This window comes from Lepus europaeus, chromosome 15 (genome assembly GCF_033115175.1).
Source record: "Lepus europaeus isolate LE1 chromosome 15, mLepTim1.pri, whole genome shotgun sequence".
NCBI classification, from domain to species: Eukaryota; Metazoa; Chordata; class Mammalia; order Lagomorpha; family Leporidae; genus Lepus; species Lepus europaeus.
In genome coordinates this window covers 72,915,923-72,933,475 of record NC_084841.1, presented here as the reverse complement: position 1 = coordinate 72,933,475, position 17,553 = coordinate 72,915,923, and the positions used below count along the sequence as shown (strand labels likewise).

General features: G+C 36.7%; 1 protein-coding gene across 1 annotated transcript in view; it reads left to right on the top strand.

Moving 5' to 3' along the window:
• Nucleotides 1–16,392, top strand: part of FAM174A (family with sequence similarity 174 member A) — a 45,141-nt gene extending 28,749 nt beyond the window's left edge. Inside the window, exon 3 of the mRNA XM_062212359.1 lies at nucleotides 15,854–16,392. Coding sequence (XP_062068343.1) covers nucleotides 15,854–15,857 — 4 coding nt within the window. The 3' untranslated portion in view covers nucleotides 15,858–16,392. The remainder of the gene's footprint in view (nucleotides 1–15,853) is intronic.
• The last annotated feature ends 1,161 nt before the right edge of the window (nucleotides 16,393–17,553 follow it).

Genomic DNA, 17,553 nt, shown 5'->3' with positions numbered 1-17,553 from the left:
GCACTAGATAAGCTGTTTGAGAATGGGTGCCTTTGCTTCTGAACCCGTTACCAGACTGGTCTGTGAAAATGTTTATTTTCTTTTTTTTTTTTTAAAGATTAATTGCCTTATTCTTTTGTTTTTTTTAAAAAAATTTTTGACAGGCAGAGTGGACAGAGAGAGAGACAGAGAAAGGTCTTCCTTTTCCATTGGTTCACCCCCCCCCCCAATGGCCGCTGCGGCCGGCACACCACACTGATCCGAAGGCAGGAGCCAGGTGCTTCTCCTTGTCTCCCATGCGAGTGCAGGGCCCAAGCACTTGGGCCATCCTCCACTGCCCTCCCGGGCCACAGCAGAGAGCTGGCCTGGAAGAGGGGCAACCAGGACAGAATCCGGCACCCTGACCAGGACTAGAACCCAGGCTGCCGGCGCAGCAGGCGGAGGATTAGCCTATTGAGCCGTGGCGCCAGCCAAAAATGTTTATTTTCATTTACTTACATCAACCCATATGCTTGCATATGCACACACACTCCAGATATTGAGGTAGGCATATAGGTTAAAATTGATTAGGTTTGTGAGCTGGAAGACCACGCTTTTGCCACGCCCCTGTGTGATCTCATGTCCCTGCCTGGCCACCCCTGGGTGCCCACCAGCCAATCAGGGTTATAAGCTTGGGACACGGTGTGTCCCAGCCCTTCTCTTCTTCCCTGGCCTCTTGCCAGGAGGGGGCATGCTGTAGCCCTGTGCCTCCACGCCGCATGGCCTTTGTGCCATGTGCCCTAGGCTTCCTGGCCTAGATGCTCGTCCACGTGGCTGATTCCTTGTTCTTGGAATGAACCCAGATTTACCCCCTCTCTCTCTTAGATAAAGCTCTCACTCTCCTATGCATTTTTCTCACTAAATAAAAGCCTAAAACGTACCATGCTGCCTCATTTATCTGTGCCGGTATTTAGAATTCTCTAAATATTAGACAAGAACCCTCTTGGGCTTATTAATATTGGGGATTTAGTAATAAGCCCGTGGTGAAATCGTATGGCACCCCAAATTCCGGTAGCATATGTGGCACCCCAGATGGCACTTCTAGGGAACTTTAAGGGGCGACATTTTTGTGTAGATTTTATGGGGTTATCTCCAATTTCATTATCATTTCACACTTCCCATTACAGTCTGTACCCACTGGGTTCTTTTCTGCCTTTTCCCATTGTATCCTTTGTTCTCCCTGTATCATGAGATCCCAGGCTTTTACTTATGTACTCAATGCAATGATGAACTAAATAGCTTTTGAACTGCTTGCTTATTAAATGGTTGCTTTGATTAATAAATCAACTTTCTAAAAAGAGTTTGTGGAAGTTTGCAATTTTCTTTCACAACTCTATCATGTCTAAGATGAAGGTATATAATCAGATACTGTGTTTAAGTTATCTCCTCATTCAGAGTTTTCATAACAGTTTTTTACATAGTTTAATTCATTTCAGCTTTAGGTTTCTCCTCATTTTTAATCTTTTTTAAAATATGAAAAATGCTGTCTTTCAGAAGTTAATTATACCATATGTAAAACTTAATCTCTCTCTCTCTCTGTCTCTCACTCACCCATTCAGAAAAATACCACTGTATCTTATATCCCCTTCACCCCATTCTTCCTACCTTACTCTTTGCAGATAATTAACTTCATCATTTTTTATTATCCTTCAGTAGTTATTGTGGTAAAAGTTTCACAGAAAATGCATTTCTTGTTTCTTTCATTTCTTATGAAAGATGGCATACTATATGAGCTCTTACATGCTTTTGTTGTGCTTAATATCTCCTTTAATTCAAGCCATATATGTTAATACAGCTATTTCTTGGTATTTATGTATGTAAGTATGTATTTAAACCATTGCCTAGTACTCCATGGTTGATATGTGCCAAAATTTAATGAAGGTACATTTTTAAAATTATTTTGCAATTATAAATAATATCACAATGAGTAACCTCGTGCTGTGTATTTCTGTGTAGTTGGAAGTGTATTTGGGGGCATATTCATAGGAGTGGTGTTATGGACTAAAATGGTGTGAAGTAAGTTTCTAACCATGAGGAATTAAAGGTATTTGAGATATCCCTATGAATAAAGCAGAAGTTAATGGGTTCATTCTTTCACTAAAAGCAATGATTAACTATCTGCCATATGTCCCATGTACTAATCTCTGGGTATATAGGGAACAAGAGTGGACAAAATGCTAGCCTCATTTAGCTAAGAATCTGGTAGATATCCATAGGTTCACAGCACAACTATTGTCTCTGAGACAATAGAGTTGGGGATCACCATCTTTGTTTTTCAACCTTATCAACACCAGGGATAATGTTCTTCTCTAGGGTATACTTTTCTCTTTTAAAATAATCATTAAAGATGTAGATTTCAGCACACAAAGAAGCAAAGACCCATTATACAGTTTTTCATTCTCATTCTATTCTTGTAAACAAGTAAAATCACTTAGATCACACTCCCAATGATTCTAAACCTCTGCTGTGATTATTTTCAGAATCTAAGCAAACATAGATCCATTTTCTGTCTTTCACTTTGGAGAAAGTGGCCCCATTTCTTTTCTACTACTGGCAAGAAGTTTCAAAGAGGGTAGGTGTAGGTGTGTTGATTTCTGTTGTGTTCTTTAGCTTGGAAAATATTTTATTACAGTGATCACACCATTATTCCACTTGAAGCTGATTCAGAGGGCAAGACTAATATTTAATGCTGATGTTAGAAATTAAAATGCATTATATGAACAATGTATTTGATATTTTAACTTATTTCTCATTTAGTTATTTACTTTTTAATCATTTATATTTTTGAAAGGCAGTTACAGAAAGGGAGGAAGACACAGATTGGGGGAGAGAGAGGGCGAGAGAGAAAGAGAGAGAGCTCTTCCATCCGCTGGGTCACTCCTCAGATGGCTGCAATGGCTGGGTCTGGGTCAGGCTGAAGCCAGGAGCTAGGAGCTTCATCCAGGTCTCTCATGTGGGTGTAGGGGCCCAAGTATTCGGGCCATCTTCTGTTGCTTTCCCAGGAGCATTAGCAGGGTGTTGGTGTAGAAGTTGAGTAGCCAGGACTTGAACAGATGTCTAGATGGGATGCAGGTGAGGCAGGCAGCTGTTTAACCCTCTGTACCACAATGGCAGCCCCCCCATTTCTCACTTTTATAACAAATGCCATTTTTTTCTATTAATAAATAGAATAAAAATTATAATTACATAGAAGTTGCATTATAGGAGCTTTTTAGGTGCTGAAAGAAGAATTTGACCAAGGGTTTCTCAGGACAGATAGCTAGATATCTATGGTCTAATCCCTAGAACCTGTAAATCCATTCAGCTGCATGACAAAGGAAGAATTAAGATTGCAGGTAGAATTAAGGTTGCTAATCAGCTGATTTTAAAACCTAAAAATATCTTGATTATATACAAATCAACTTTTAAGGTTTTTAATTTTTTTATGTATTTATTTGAAAGATAGAGATGGACATATAGAGATCTCTTTTTCATTTGTCACTCACAGAAGGTTTGCATGCAACAGCTGAGGCTGGGTCAGGCTGAGCGTTGGGTCAGGACCTCAGTCCAGTCTCCCAAATGGCTGGCAGGGACCCAAATATTTGCACCATCACCTGCTACCTTCAAGGGCACTTGAAGCTGGAGTCAGAAGCAGAGGCCGCTCTCAGACCCAGGCACCCTGACATGCAATGTGGGCGTTTCAAGTTGTTCTTAAGCACTACACTAAACACTTATCCCCAAGTTGTTTTGATTGCTGTAATAGGTTTATTTTCATTCCTAATATCAATAGGGCTAGGCCCTATATTAATTACAGTTTTAGCTACCAGTTTCATTTTATGTACACATGGTTATTAGTTAGCACAACTTCCTTCTTACTTCTACTTGAGTTTTTGTCAGGAATAGTGTTGTATTTTGTCAACTCCTTTTTCTGCATGTACTGAAAAGATTGTGTTTCCCTGGTTGTCAGTTAATATGGTGAGTTCATTGATTCTTGAATGTTAAAGCAAGGTAACTTTCTTGAGATAAATTATAGTTTGTTGTGATATCCTTTGTATACAGTTTTGAGTTGAATTTACTTTTGATTTCTTAAGGTCTTTTTCATCTATAGTCATACATATATGAATTGATAGATAATTGTCTAAATTTTATTTGTAGTGTTTTTGTCAATTTTGATTTTGATTAAATGTTTGAGAAGTGATCCCTTTGCACTTGTTTTTAAATGTATATATAACACTGGTATTATTTTTTCCTTGAATATTTGAAAAATTGATGAGTGCTCTCTTTTTTTTATAAGATTTATTTATTTATTTGAAAGGCAAAGTTACAGAGAGGCAGAGGCAGAGAGAGAGAGAAAGTGAGAGGTCATCCATCCTCTGGTTCACTCCCCAAATGGTTGCAATTGCTGGAGCTGGGCCAATCCAAAGACAAGAGCCAAGAGGTTCTTACAAGTCTCCCACGTGCGTGCAGGAGCCCAAGGACTTGGGCCATCTTCTACTACTTTCCCAGGCCATAGCAGAGAGCTGGATTGGAAGTGGAGTAGCCAGGACTTGAACTAGTACCCATATGGGATGCCAGTACTGCAGGGGGTGGCTTTACCCACTATGCCACAGTGCCAGTCCCAAGATAATTTAAATATGTATATATATATAAAATGAAGTACTTATATACTTAAAACTCTATATAAGTATGTATATGTTTGTGTATATATATATATATGAATATATTTGTTATGTACTTATTAAATACTTGAAAAATATTAGGGTTGCCCAGAATGCTTTTTATTAATAAAAGCTGTAATGTTAGTTATGCCTGACATATTGAAAGTATTCAGAAGCAGTATTTACTGTTGCTATTTATTTTATTTCCTTCTTTTTATCTCTAACTTTTTTCCCATTTTAGTATTTCTCCAACTATTGCTTATTGCTCCTTTTTGGATTATGTTGACTCTTAAAACCAAGCATTCTTATAGCTACATTAATCTTTAGAAAGATACAGAGCAAAGTAGTAGGAGGTTTGAGAAATGTGGCCTCTTCTTTGCTATTGCTTCTGTTATGAATAACTCTTCCTTCCTTGTCCAAGATTGCTACAAATATCCTGCAAGGGTTGCAAGAAGTTTTACAATCGTTTTTACAGCAAAGCCCCTGGTGACTATAGTTGCATATGTTATATGTTCCTGTACTGATTATATTAGCCAAATATTTTGTCAACCAAAGCAAGTTAAAGTCAGCCATCAGAAAATATCAGGAAACAGAACTGTTGCAGTTTGGGACTTATAAATAAACTTAACGGATGAGTCCTTTCCTGCCTTTGATGTTCCTGATTAGCTTTTTCTGAGAAGTGTTATAAATTTTATGGAAGTACTTTAAAACATTGTCAACCCACTCAAACTCCAAAATGATTTAATAAATAAACCGCTTTAACAGTGTACCTGGTTAAGTTAGACATACTTATCTATCAAATTAACTGTAGTGAAGATGGTTTAAAGTACTTTTTCTTAAAGGAATGTGACTTTTCCCAGCTCTATGAAAATTTCCTAAATACGTGATTAAGACAGCTCTCCACAAACCGATAATTACCCTTGATTAATGAAATACACACAATACACAAAGGTACTTACAGCTTTTATGGAAAATTCATATTGTCAAAAGCTATGCATGAATTTCAGAATATTTTACAGTGATATATACTTTTCTTTTTGTTCTATTTTCTACAAACTTTTGATATGCCAGTATGTGTGTATATGTATGTATACTGTTAAACTGAATTCTGAAGGATGAAGAAATATGCCATTCCACAGATCTCTAAGCATGAAATGTAACTTTTAAACTCATGATACCATTTTGCTCTTAAGGTTAATATTTTATTTTGAAATTAGTTGGCCGGCGCCGTGGCTCAATAGGCTAATCCTCCGCCTGCGGTGCCAGCACACTGGGTTCTAGTCCCGGTTGGGGTGCCGGATTCTGTCCCGGTTGCCCCTCTTCCAGGCCAGCTCTACTGCTGTAGCCCGGGAGGGCAGTGGAGGATGGCCCAAGTGTTTGGGCCCTGCACCCACATGGGAGACCAGGATAAGAACCTGGCCACAGTGGCCATAGAGGGGTGAACCAACGGAAAAGGAAGACCTTTCTGTCTCTCTCTCTCTCTCTCTCACTGTCTACTCTGCCTGTCAAAAAAAAAAAAAAGAAAGAAAGAAAGAAAGAAAGAAAGAAATTAGTTAAGCTATATCCCACCTATCTTTTTAAATTTCACTTTACTTTTATTCTGTTTACTTCTCTCCTGTTATAACTCTTCACCCAAATTGGACTCATGGTGTATAAAAGTTAATAAAAGTATTCTACAGATGAGATTATATTTCAATAACTCAAAAGCAGGGTAGAAAGGACTATCTCAATAAAGGTGCATATTTTCCTAGGAGTGTTAATTTCTGGTCTGAGTAGAATGAGGACACAACTATAAGGATACAGTTACAGTAGGAGAAATTGTAATATCTGTCCATTGTTAAATACCTGTGTTAATATAGCATGCATTGGGCACAATGTTCACTTATTTCTGTGCACTATGAAATCATCAAAACAGTCTTGCAAAGTACTTCTACTGCTTTCATTTGGCAGATAGGAAAACTAAAGTTCAGAGAGTTCAAGTAGCTTCACTCCTGCTGTGTTCTCAATGCATTTGTTTAACATTTATTTCCTTCATGTTTGTAGGAAAAAAAAAAGAATTTAAACTCCATACATTCCAGACTTGCTATTCCTCTTAGTAGTTTTCAGATGCAGATCCCAAAAATGGAGAATATAAGTAATAAGATTTTTCTTCCATTCCAATCTTAGTACAGAATCTTATTAGTCTCCAAGATAAATACTATATATTTTTTTAATCATCTCACACTGGTCCTGTCTTCATTGTTTAAATGTTTCCAAAAATAGTTCCTCTTCATTTTCCAAATTCTGTCTATAAAATTACAGGAAGCAAAGTCATTTCCAAAGAGGCAAATGAATTTCCTTGCTTTCAATTTCATAAAACTAGTTTTGTGTAGTCACCTGTTTCTGAGTAGTATTTTTAATGTGTCCTTAGCTACATCAGAATATTAGCAGTGATTCTTGGTCATGAGGATATGTGATTTTTTTTTTTTTTTGCTATTTCTTTGTATAAGATTGAACCATATGAAACTGGTTTAACCTAAATTTCTTAAAGAAAATTTGTTATTTCCTATACAAGGATGTGATGAATAGGGCCAACAGCACATTAATACCTCGTGGTTCAGGATCCTCTCTTGTGTGGCTCCCTTCGTTCAGCCCATCATCCTAGGTTTGTTCATTCCTATGCTGTATTACAGTCAGGTGTTTGCTTTCAGTGGAAGTTAAGAGAGTCAGATTTGCTGTCCTGCATATCTTAAGAATAAGTAAACTTTCCCCCAGAAGCCCTCAAATATAGTTGTTTTGTATGTTTATTTTTTTTTTCATGTCATTGGCCAGGATAGCTCTTGGGATCTTCTGTAAAGTGAAAGCTGGAATAGAAAATAGACATATCATGATTAGTTCAAAATTATTATTTGAGACAGAATGGATATAGACAGGTTATCCTCCATTACCCCAATATCTAGTATGTTTAGCCTTGATGTTAGTACACTCAAATGGGAAAAATTTGAAGGTATGTAGAAAAAATCTTGAGTCACTTGATTAATGTATAATTTCCATTGAATGTGATATTACCATCCTAGTATTGTATATTAAAGGCAGCTTGTATGTACGGTTACCAAAATGTTTTACTCCAAAGAATTATAAAACTGAAAACAAATCTCTACTTCTTAACTGTTGTGGAATTTTCAGTTCCCTTGGACAGAAAAATTGATTAGGAATCAGATATAGCACATGACTGACCAAAAATTACCTTCACTTTTCTCTATGGGAAATGTTGGAGACAAATGTGACCAACCTCAAAAGCACAAGTTTAAAACTGATCTTTATAACATAAAAGAACAATGGAAACAATACCTTTTTCCATTATGTTATTTCTACTGAACAGTAAAATTATTATTTTAGAATGATATATGCTAGAGGACATTTTAAATACCTTGGTAAAAACTTCTAAAAGCTGGTACTTCTGTCGCTTAAAGACTGCTCTAGCGATTTCTATCAAGTATATAAGGAACCCTAACTATGCTTTTCAGACTCTTCTATTCTGCTTCGTTAAATTTAATATTGCATTGAATGTGTTCATTGCATTTTGTGCTCCATGTTACTTGGCCATAAAGTATTTTCTGGTCATTAACATCATGAGCATATCAGAATCAGAAAGCAAATCTGATATAAGTGTTTAACCAGTAGCCCTAACAAGATTGTATTCAAATAGTTACCTATTTAAAACAGTTATAATTTCTAAAATACTGTGTTAACTGGTGGCTGTAACATATTATTAGAATAAACACTAAGGTTATTCAAAGTAAATAGAATACAGGAATGTGTTAACATACTAACTCCTGATTTGGAAAGAAATTTGTAATATCTTAGGATTCCAGTGTTGTGTTACTAGGAGTATAGTTTCTACTTTATTTATCCTCTTAAAAGAAACTTTGTTGCATTTTTCATTATTTAAACAGATAACTGATGATTGATCATAATGATAGGATTAAATGTCAAAGGGATCATATAAACAAAACTAGAGCAAATAATAACTGATAGAATTAAAAAGGAGAGAATGATTTAACATGGGAAGTGGGATACACAGCAGACTCAGAATGGCAGATGTCCTAAACAACACTCTGGCCTCAGAATCAGCCCTTAAGGCATTTGGATCCAGCTTAAAAGCCCATGAGAGTTTCTCAGGGATGGAAAGCCAAGACACTCTGGCAAAAAAAAAAAAAAAAAAAAAAAAAAAAAAAAAAAAAAAAAAAACTAAATGAAAGATCTCTGTGAGTGAGATCCCAGTAGAAAGAATGGGCCATCAAAGAAGGCGGTACCTTTCTCTGAAGGGAAGAGAGAACTTCTGCTTAAACTATGGCCTTGTCTAAATGAGATCAGAGTTGGAGAACTCAAGAGGTTTCCATAGCCTTGGCAGCTCATGACAAGAGCCTTGGGTGATTACTGACGTCATAAATAAGAGTGTCAATTGTTAAATCAACAACGGGAGTCACTGTGCACTTACTCCCCATGTAGGATCTCTGTCCTTAATGTGTTGCACTATGCGAATTAACGGTAAAACTACTACTCAAACAGTACTCTATACTTTGTGTTTCTGTGTGGGTGCCGTCTGTTGAAATCTTTACTTAGTATATACTAAGTTAATCTTCTGTATATAAAGATAATTGAAAATGAATCTATGTGAATGGGATGGGAGAGGGAGTGGGAGATGGGATGGTTGCGGGTGGGAGGGAGGTTATGGGGGCAAAGCCGCTATAATTCAAAAGTTGTACTTTGGAAATTTATATTTATTAAATAAAAGTTGAAAAAAAAATAACAAAAAAATGTTCAGACGGGATTTTTCTCTGTTTTTTTTCAATGTTTTACTTTTCTGTGGATGTGGAGCCACGAAAGAAAGTTTTCCTGGTTCAATTGATATATCAATATCACAGTGTGTTAATCTGATAGCTGCTAAGCATTCATGGCTCTCAAGCATTTGAAATGAGGCTGGTATGACTGTATATCTGGATGTTTAGTTTTTCTTTAATTTTAACTAATTGAAATTTTAATTTAACTTGTCAAAGGTAGCCAGTGCCAATTGTGGTGATCAGCACAGATTTAGAACAAAAATGTTTTTATTGACCTGGTTCAAAGTAATACTGTCATCTGAAAACTATTATAGGGATAGAATTGCAAGTTTCTGTTCATATACTTGTTGCCCCATCTAATTAAATGGTTGTAACTTGGTTCAGAATTTACATCGCACTCTGTTTGATTGCAGATTGTAGTGATATGAATGTTTGGGGAAAGTGGATCATAACCAGCCATATAATTGTCTACATGGTTCACTTATAGGACAACACTGGGGCCAGGACCTCAAGTGTAAAAATAGGAAAAGTCCTAAACACAATTATTAGGGCATTAACCTTTTCCATATACCCAATATTGGTGATTATCTAAAATTGAAAGGCAGTGTATCTTACATATTTAAAAGGACCTGGGAAACAAAAGAGTGTAATATTTGCATATTTATTTAAATGAACAAATTGCACATTTACATTAAATGAACAAATAATAACAATTCATTGCCCAAAAATGTTTTTTTCCATTCAAACTTAAGTTGCATATACAGTCATGCACTGCTTAACAATGGAGAAACGGTCTGAGAAGAACATTTTTAGACAGCTTCATGATTGTGAGAACAACCTAGAGTATACTCACACAAACCAAGATTGCTACGACATCACTAACCATAGACTCCTACTTGTTTATGCAGTCTGTTATACACAAAATATAGGCATGAGGTACATGACTCTATGCCCATTTTGATATTTTCTCTTTCTGAATTAGCTTTAAGCTATCCTTAAAATAATGCATTCTTTTTAAATTGTATCATTTTATTTTGTGTAAAGAGAGTTATTATTGAAGCATGAAAGCAAAGTAAAGTTTCCATGGAATTTATGAATACATGTATGTATATATACATAAATAAATATATATGCTTCCCTTGTCTATATACTTCTCATGTGTATATGTGTGGATTTTTCCTTTGTCTCATAGAAAAACAATGATTTGAGACAAGTGCAGGGTGGGTGAAGTCTTTTACAATAAGTAGTAATAAACCCAGCATTACACAGGATCAAGGGGTTCTCTCACATCATGAGATGTCTGTAGTGGTTGACTCCAGATAGTAACTCAGTGCCTTTTGATGACAGAGTCCACATCTATGTAATTTTTGCAGAATTTACCTTACATTTGTCTTAATCTGGTTACATGGCTGCTATAGTGTCAGCTATCACATTTTCTTTTAGGCAACAAGAGTGTAAGAGGCAAGAAACCACATCACATCTGCCCCTTTATCACAGTATCAAACTTTCTCAGAACTGTCCCCTCCAAAGAGAATTATGCTTCCCTGACCAAAAAAACAAAAAAGTTATTTTTCTTAGCAAACAGGAAAGAGAGAATGAATATACACTGTATAGTATATTGATTTTAGTATGTCACTATTTATTCAAAATATTTTTAAGGGTTGAATTTGTCAATGTATGAGAGAAAAATATCTGGGATTGGGGTTCCCTGAATGAAGGTGTGGATTCTCAGAGATTATTTTTCCTAAGGATCAGTTTTTCAGAGAAATGGAAAGTATCCAAGACAATAGCACTAGAAGATACAACATAGAGCATACCCAAAGCATATCTTGTATATTTATTTGTTTGTTTATTTTTGGAAAGATTAGGAATTGTAATCCATTGACATTACCAGAATAGTTATTTTTGTACTGTCAGAATTCTGAGAGATGGTGGAAAACTGAGCATCTAACCTCTGGTTTGATTTTTAAATTTTAATTGTTAAACACTCCATGACTGCAAAATACATCAGTAAAATAACGAGTACTTCAATAAGACCATAGACTCAGTTATTGCTCGAGCTTCTGTCACTGATGGACTGAATGATCTTAGAAGAGGTTCTTGAATCTGATTCTTATCCTTACCAAATCATCTTAGTGATAAATTTGGACAGCAAGCTGTTTCCTGGCTTTTGTGCTCTGTAATCATAGACTGTGTTCATCTGTTTCATTTTATTTGTAATAAGCCTTTTCATTTCAGAATAGTTTTAAATTTACAAAACAAAACTTGTAAAGTAGTAGAAAAAGTTCTCATATACACCCAACCCAGCTTCTTCCACTATTGACATCTTTGATTAGGTCAAAGTGGAATATTATTCATTGAAAATGGAGTACTGTCATTTGCAGCAAAATAGATGAACTGAAGTTCATCATGTTAACTGAAATAAGATGGTCACAGAAAGACAAATAGCACATGGTCTCCCTCATATGACGAAAATAACACCAAAAAACTGCATCAGCACAGACTGGTGATTACTAGAAGCTGAGATAGAGACAGTTTGGATAAAAAGAAATAGAAAAAGCTAGATGTGCTTCATTAATTGTGAGAAATGGAAGAGGTTAATAACTACCATAAAAAGACAACCCTTAGACTTCTTTTGGAAACTATTTGTCCCCCTCCCCTTTTATAAAACAAAAGACTTTAGAATGTCCAGAGAACAACTGACCAACATGCTACTGGAATTCAGGCTTCCCTTCGAGGCAAGACTTTTTGTTCTCTGAGTAATTTTCAAGCTTAAATTGCAGTTATCCTATAGGGCATCAAGACATTATATTTTTATTTTTCTGTTTATTTACTTACTTTTGGTCACCACCATCCTCCCAAGAACCAAGCAACATTCCTAACAGTTGATAAAAGCTGAATATATATTTGGTGATTAAGTGAATGAGTGTGGGTTTTTTTTTTTTTTGATGTTTTAAACTATTTAGGTAGAACACATAGCCCAATATGCATACCTTTTATTTATTTATTTATTTTTAAAGATTTATTTATTTACTTGAAAAAACAGAGTTATAGAGAGGCAGGGAGAAGGAGAGGGAGACAGAGAGAGACAGAGAGAATCATTCATCAAATACTCACAATAGCCTGAGATGGGTCTGGCTGAAGCCCAGAGCCTGGAACTCCATCTGGATCTCCCATGTGGGTGCAGGAGCCCAAATACTTGGGCCATCTTCTGCTGCCTGCTCAGGCACATAAGTAGGGAGCTGGATCAGCAGTGGAGTAGTCAGGACTCCTAAGAGATGCTCATATGGAATGACAAGGTTGTAGGCAATGGCTTAACACACTGCTACATGGTCTGGGCCCTCTATATGCTTACCTATTTTAAATAATTTGGAAGCAATTGAGGCATTAAATTTTGTGGCTACTCATGCTTATTTTCACATAAGACTGTGCATTTGAAGTAGATACCACATTTTCCTTATCCAGTCATCAGTTGATGGACGTCTGGGTTGTTTCTATATGACAGCTATTGTGAATTAAGCTGCAATAAACGTGGGGGTACAAACAACTCTTTCATATGCTGATTTTATTTTGTTTGGGTAAATTCCCAGGAGTGGGATGGCTGGGTCATATAGATCTATTTTCAAATTTCTGAGGAATCCCCATACTGTAAATCCATAATGGTTTTATTAGTTTACATTCCATCTCCTACAGTGTATTTGGTACCTTTTCCCCCACATCTTCGCCAGCATTTATGAATATTTTTTAGGAGTATTTTCTTATCATTAGGGACTATTTTTTTTCCAGGCAAGAATATGTGGTGTTGATGCTATTGTTCCAATGATACCCATTTGCTTCACTGATAATCAAATTATAGTTTATGATTCTCTTTCTTTAAAAAAAAAAAAGATTTATTTATTTACTTTGAAAGTCAGACTTACACACAGAGGAGAGGCAGAGAGAGAGAGGCCTTCCATCCGATGGTTCACTCCCCAATTGGCCGATCTGAAGCCAGGAGCTTCTGAGTTTCCCACGCGGGTTCAAGGGCCCAAGGGCTTTAGCCATCTTCTACTGCTTTTCCAGGCCATAGCAGAGAGCTGGATCGGAAGAGGAGCAGCCAGGTCTCAAACCAGTGCCAATATGGGATGCCAGCACTGCAGTTGGTGACTTTACCCTCTACGCCACAGCGCTGGCCCCACAATTGTCTTTCATATCCTTCTTTATATACAGTAACTTTGGCGAGGTGATGGTTATTAGTGTAGTCATTTTGAAGGTATAAACACAATTAAACTTGTTCCTTTTAATGCCTACCATAATTCATGATTCATTTGAAGTGATGGTAATACAGGTAATAAAGAGCTTTTATCAACTATATGCTCATGCAGGTGATGGCAACTATGCTAGAACAAATCGCCTGTCTGATAGAAATGGTAAGATACCATCCATCTCACGTTCAGAGAAGTTAAAACATGGAATATGTGTGTCTTATAAGATTTAAAATGCAGTACTCTTCAGACAGAATGTATTTGCGGTACTCCATCTTTGCTGGACATAGCAGATATAGAGCTTATCCTGTTTGGATTGAGGCCTCTACCTTTGTCCTTGCTATTTTTACCAAAGTGCCCCCTGCTTCTCTCTCCAAGACTTTGCATCTACCAGTCTACCTTCTGAACATCAATATTACCTTTCGAAGTAGTAGGAACTTTTGGCTTTTCCCACATTAATGACCGACATTTTTTCAAACTGATACGGGATTCCTAAGAAGGAACAACTGAGTTAGGGAGAGCAACACAGGTGATTTCACTGAGGAAGTTTTATTTGATTTGCAAGTATTTAGAAAAATATATAGGTATGGGGGGTCAGATTTGTGGCATAGCAGGTAAAGCTACCATCTGCAATGCTAGCATCCTATTTGGGTGTCATTTCTTGTCCTGGCTGCTCTACCTCTAATCCAGCTCCCTGTTAATGCTGGAAGAAGGCCCAAACACTTGGACCCCTGACACCCTGTAGGAGACCAGGATGGAATTCCTGGCTTCTGGTTTCAATGTGGCCCAACCCTAGCCATTGTAGTCATTTGCAGAGTGAAGCATTGGATGAAAATGCACTCTGTCTCTCTCCCCCACCTTCTCTGTGTCTGTCTCCCCCTCTCTGTTTGTCTCCCTCTCTGTAACTTTATGTAAATAAGTCTTTATGAAAAATTCAGATAATAATAGAAGATGTAAAAGATATAAAAGAAAGTTACTGATTTTCAGATATCTCCAATGAAGTTCTAATTGTTTATTGATAATTATAAAGTAAGATTTATCAAATTAGGAAAATTGCACAGTTTGGCTATCCTTTTAGTTTGACTAAATGATTTTGATTGTCATAGTTTTTAGTGGCAGAAGTTTATTGGAACCCTAGATTTAGGTTAAGTAACAGTAAAAAATTTTGTATAATTAGATTTAAGTTTGATAACAATGTGCATCATGAAAATACAACTTCATATTTCCATAAACTATCAAGAAGAGGAAAGAGGGGGCAAATATGCTTTATTTTTTAAATTTTTATTTATTTATTTTAAAGTCAGAGTTACACAGAGAGAGGAGAAATAGAGAGAGGTCTTCCATCTGGTGGTTCACTCTCCAACTGGCCTCAACGGCCAGAGCTGTGCTAACCTGAAGCCAGGAGCCAGGAGCTTCCTCCGGGCCTCCCACGCAGGTGCAGAGGCCCAAGGACTTGGGCCATCCTCCACTGCCTTCCCAGGCCATAGCAGAAAGCTAGATGGGAAGTGGAGCAGCCGGGACTAGAACCGGCGCCCACATGGGATGCTGGCACTTTAGGCCAGGGCGTTAACCTGCTGTGCCACACCACCAGCCCCCAAATTTGCTTTATGATATGTGTTTATTGAGAGGTTTGTCTTCTGCATAAATAAATTATTTTTATCATAAATATACAAACTCTTTCTGATTCATAGAATATACTTTCAGGCCTGCAGTTTAATTAATCCTGGTATATACAGGTTAGAAGCAGGATCAGTTAAAGAGTTGCATTTATGGAAATTGTAGAAACAACTATATGTTCTATTCTTAGGTCAATTAAAGTAATTTAGAAATATTGTGTGAGGGTATAACTTCATTATGAATGTGACATAATTGTTAATTACCCATTATAGATATATGTAAGTATTCTTCAAAAAGTTCGAGTTACAATTCAAGAGATTGTAGTATCTGAATAGTATCTGAAATAATTAGTGCAGACAAAATAATCATGTATTTTACTAGTGTCTTTCATTCCAATTCTTTTAGATTAAGTACTTTAATTATATTCTTCTTTATCTTCCAAGTCTTTCTAGGTTAAAATGTACTTAAATGTGCTCCCATGGAGTATTTATGATATTGTTTTTTTCTCTTACAGATAAGAATGTGCCTTTGGTTGAAACAACTTCATCTTTATACAGTGAAGAGCAGAGTTTCTATGCTTAAGGAATAAGAAGCCACTTTAATCATTGGGGGGGGGGTATTTAAGTTATACATATTATGAAAATTTTTAATTTTTTGTTCAGTGACTATTGAATCATTTTGTTATATCTTTGTATAGAAGTGATGTATTAATTGGTTCAGAGTTGTTGGAGATAAACTATACTATAATAGTTTATCTTTTTGAAAATTACTTTTACATGGAGTATTTACTGATCAGTTTTTGTTTCTTGCTTACCATATTATTATAAACTGTTCTGTGTACTAATCACTTAATGCTAATTATTTTTGCTGATGTATTTTAAAGAACTATAAAATCTGAGAACCATCTGGTATGTAAAAATAATTAAATTTTCCTTTGCTGAGATATATTTCCCTTTTTGAGGGGAGAAAGCCAAATGTATTATTTTGTTTGGGTTTTTTAAAATACTAATAAATGTTATTGTGTGCAAAACAATAAATACAATTTAAAATTCTGTTAAAGTGGTCCCATGGGTTTACAAAACAAACCTAAACACAATAGCAATATACATTAAAATACAAATTTTACATGACTGCTAGAAAAATCTGGCAATAATATTATATTTAACAACTTCCATTTAAAAGTGAGATATCTGCTTTGATTAGATACTTCCAAAATCGTTGACTTCACAGTCATTTTATTTGTTTATAGTTTAGTTGAACACATAATTTATGGCCAAAGTAGTAAGAAGGTTCAAAGTTTCAATAATGTTAGGAAATAAGAGTGAGGGTCAAAGTAAGTGCATCATGTTCAGAGTCACAGACCAGTATGCAAAAACTGACTTTCTGAACAAAAGATTTAACCTCATTGAGCTTCAAATTTTCACAAAATGAAAGTTAGAAAATTTACTGGAAAAGCATGGATCACAAACTCAGTTGCTTATACCACCAGGGAGATAGGTTTTTTGTTTTTTGTTTTTTTTTGACAGGCAGAGTAGGATAGTGAGAGAGAGAGACAGAGAGAAAGGTCTTCCTTTTTGCCATTGGTTCACCCTCCAATGGCCGCTGCGGCCGGCGCATCTCGCTGATCCGAAGCCAGGAGCCAGGTGCTTCTCCTGGTCTCAGGGAGATAGTTTTAACATGTGTGTCAGTCAGGGTAGGCCAGCATTCATAGTACGATCATCAGCTTTCTATTACTTTAAAACACCTGAGAGAAGCTATCTTGGATTATGGTTTATTTCAGTTTACAGTTGGAGGTTCGTGGTCCAAGGTTAGGCATCTGATGAAACTAGAGGAAGGTGGAGGGATGATCACACAGCGAGCCAGGAAGGAGAGTGAGAGGGAGCAGATAGACCCAACTCAGCTTTTATAACTCTTTCCAAGGGCATGCCCTGATGACCTAAAGACCTCCCACTGGGCCCACCTACCAGACATTGTAATTAGACCAAGTCCAGCATTAATCTAAAAGCCATTAATGTGCTGGCACCTCGGCTCAATAGGCTAATCCTCCACCTTGCGGCGCCGGCACACTGGGTTCTAGTCCCGGTCGGGGCACCGGATTCTGTCCCGGTTGTTCCGCTTCCAGTCCAGCTCTCTGCCATGGCCTGGGAGTGCAGTGGAGGATGGCCCGAGTGCTTGGGCCCTGCACCCACATGGGAGACCAGGAGAAGCCCCTGG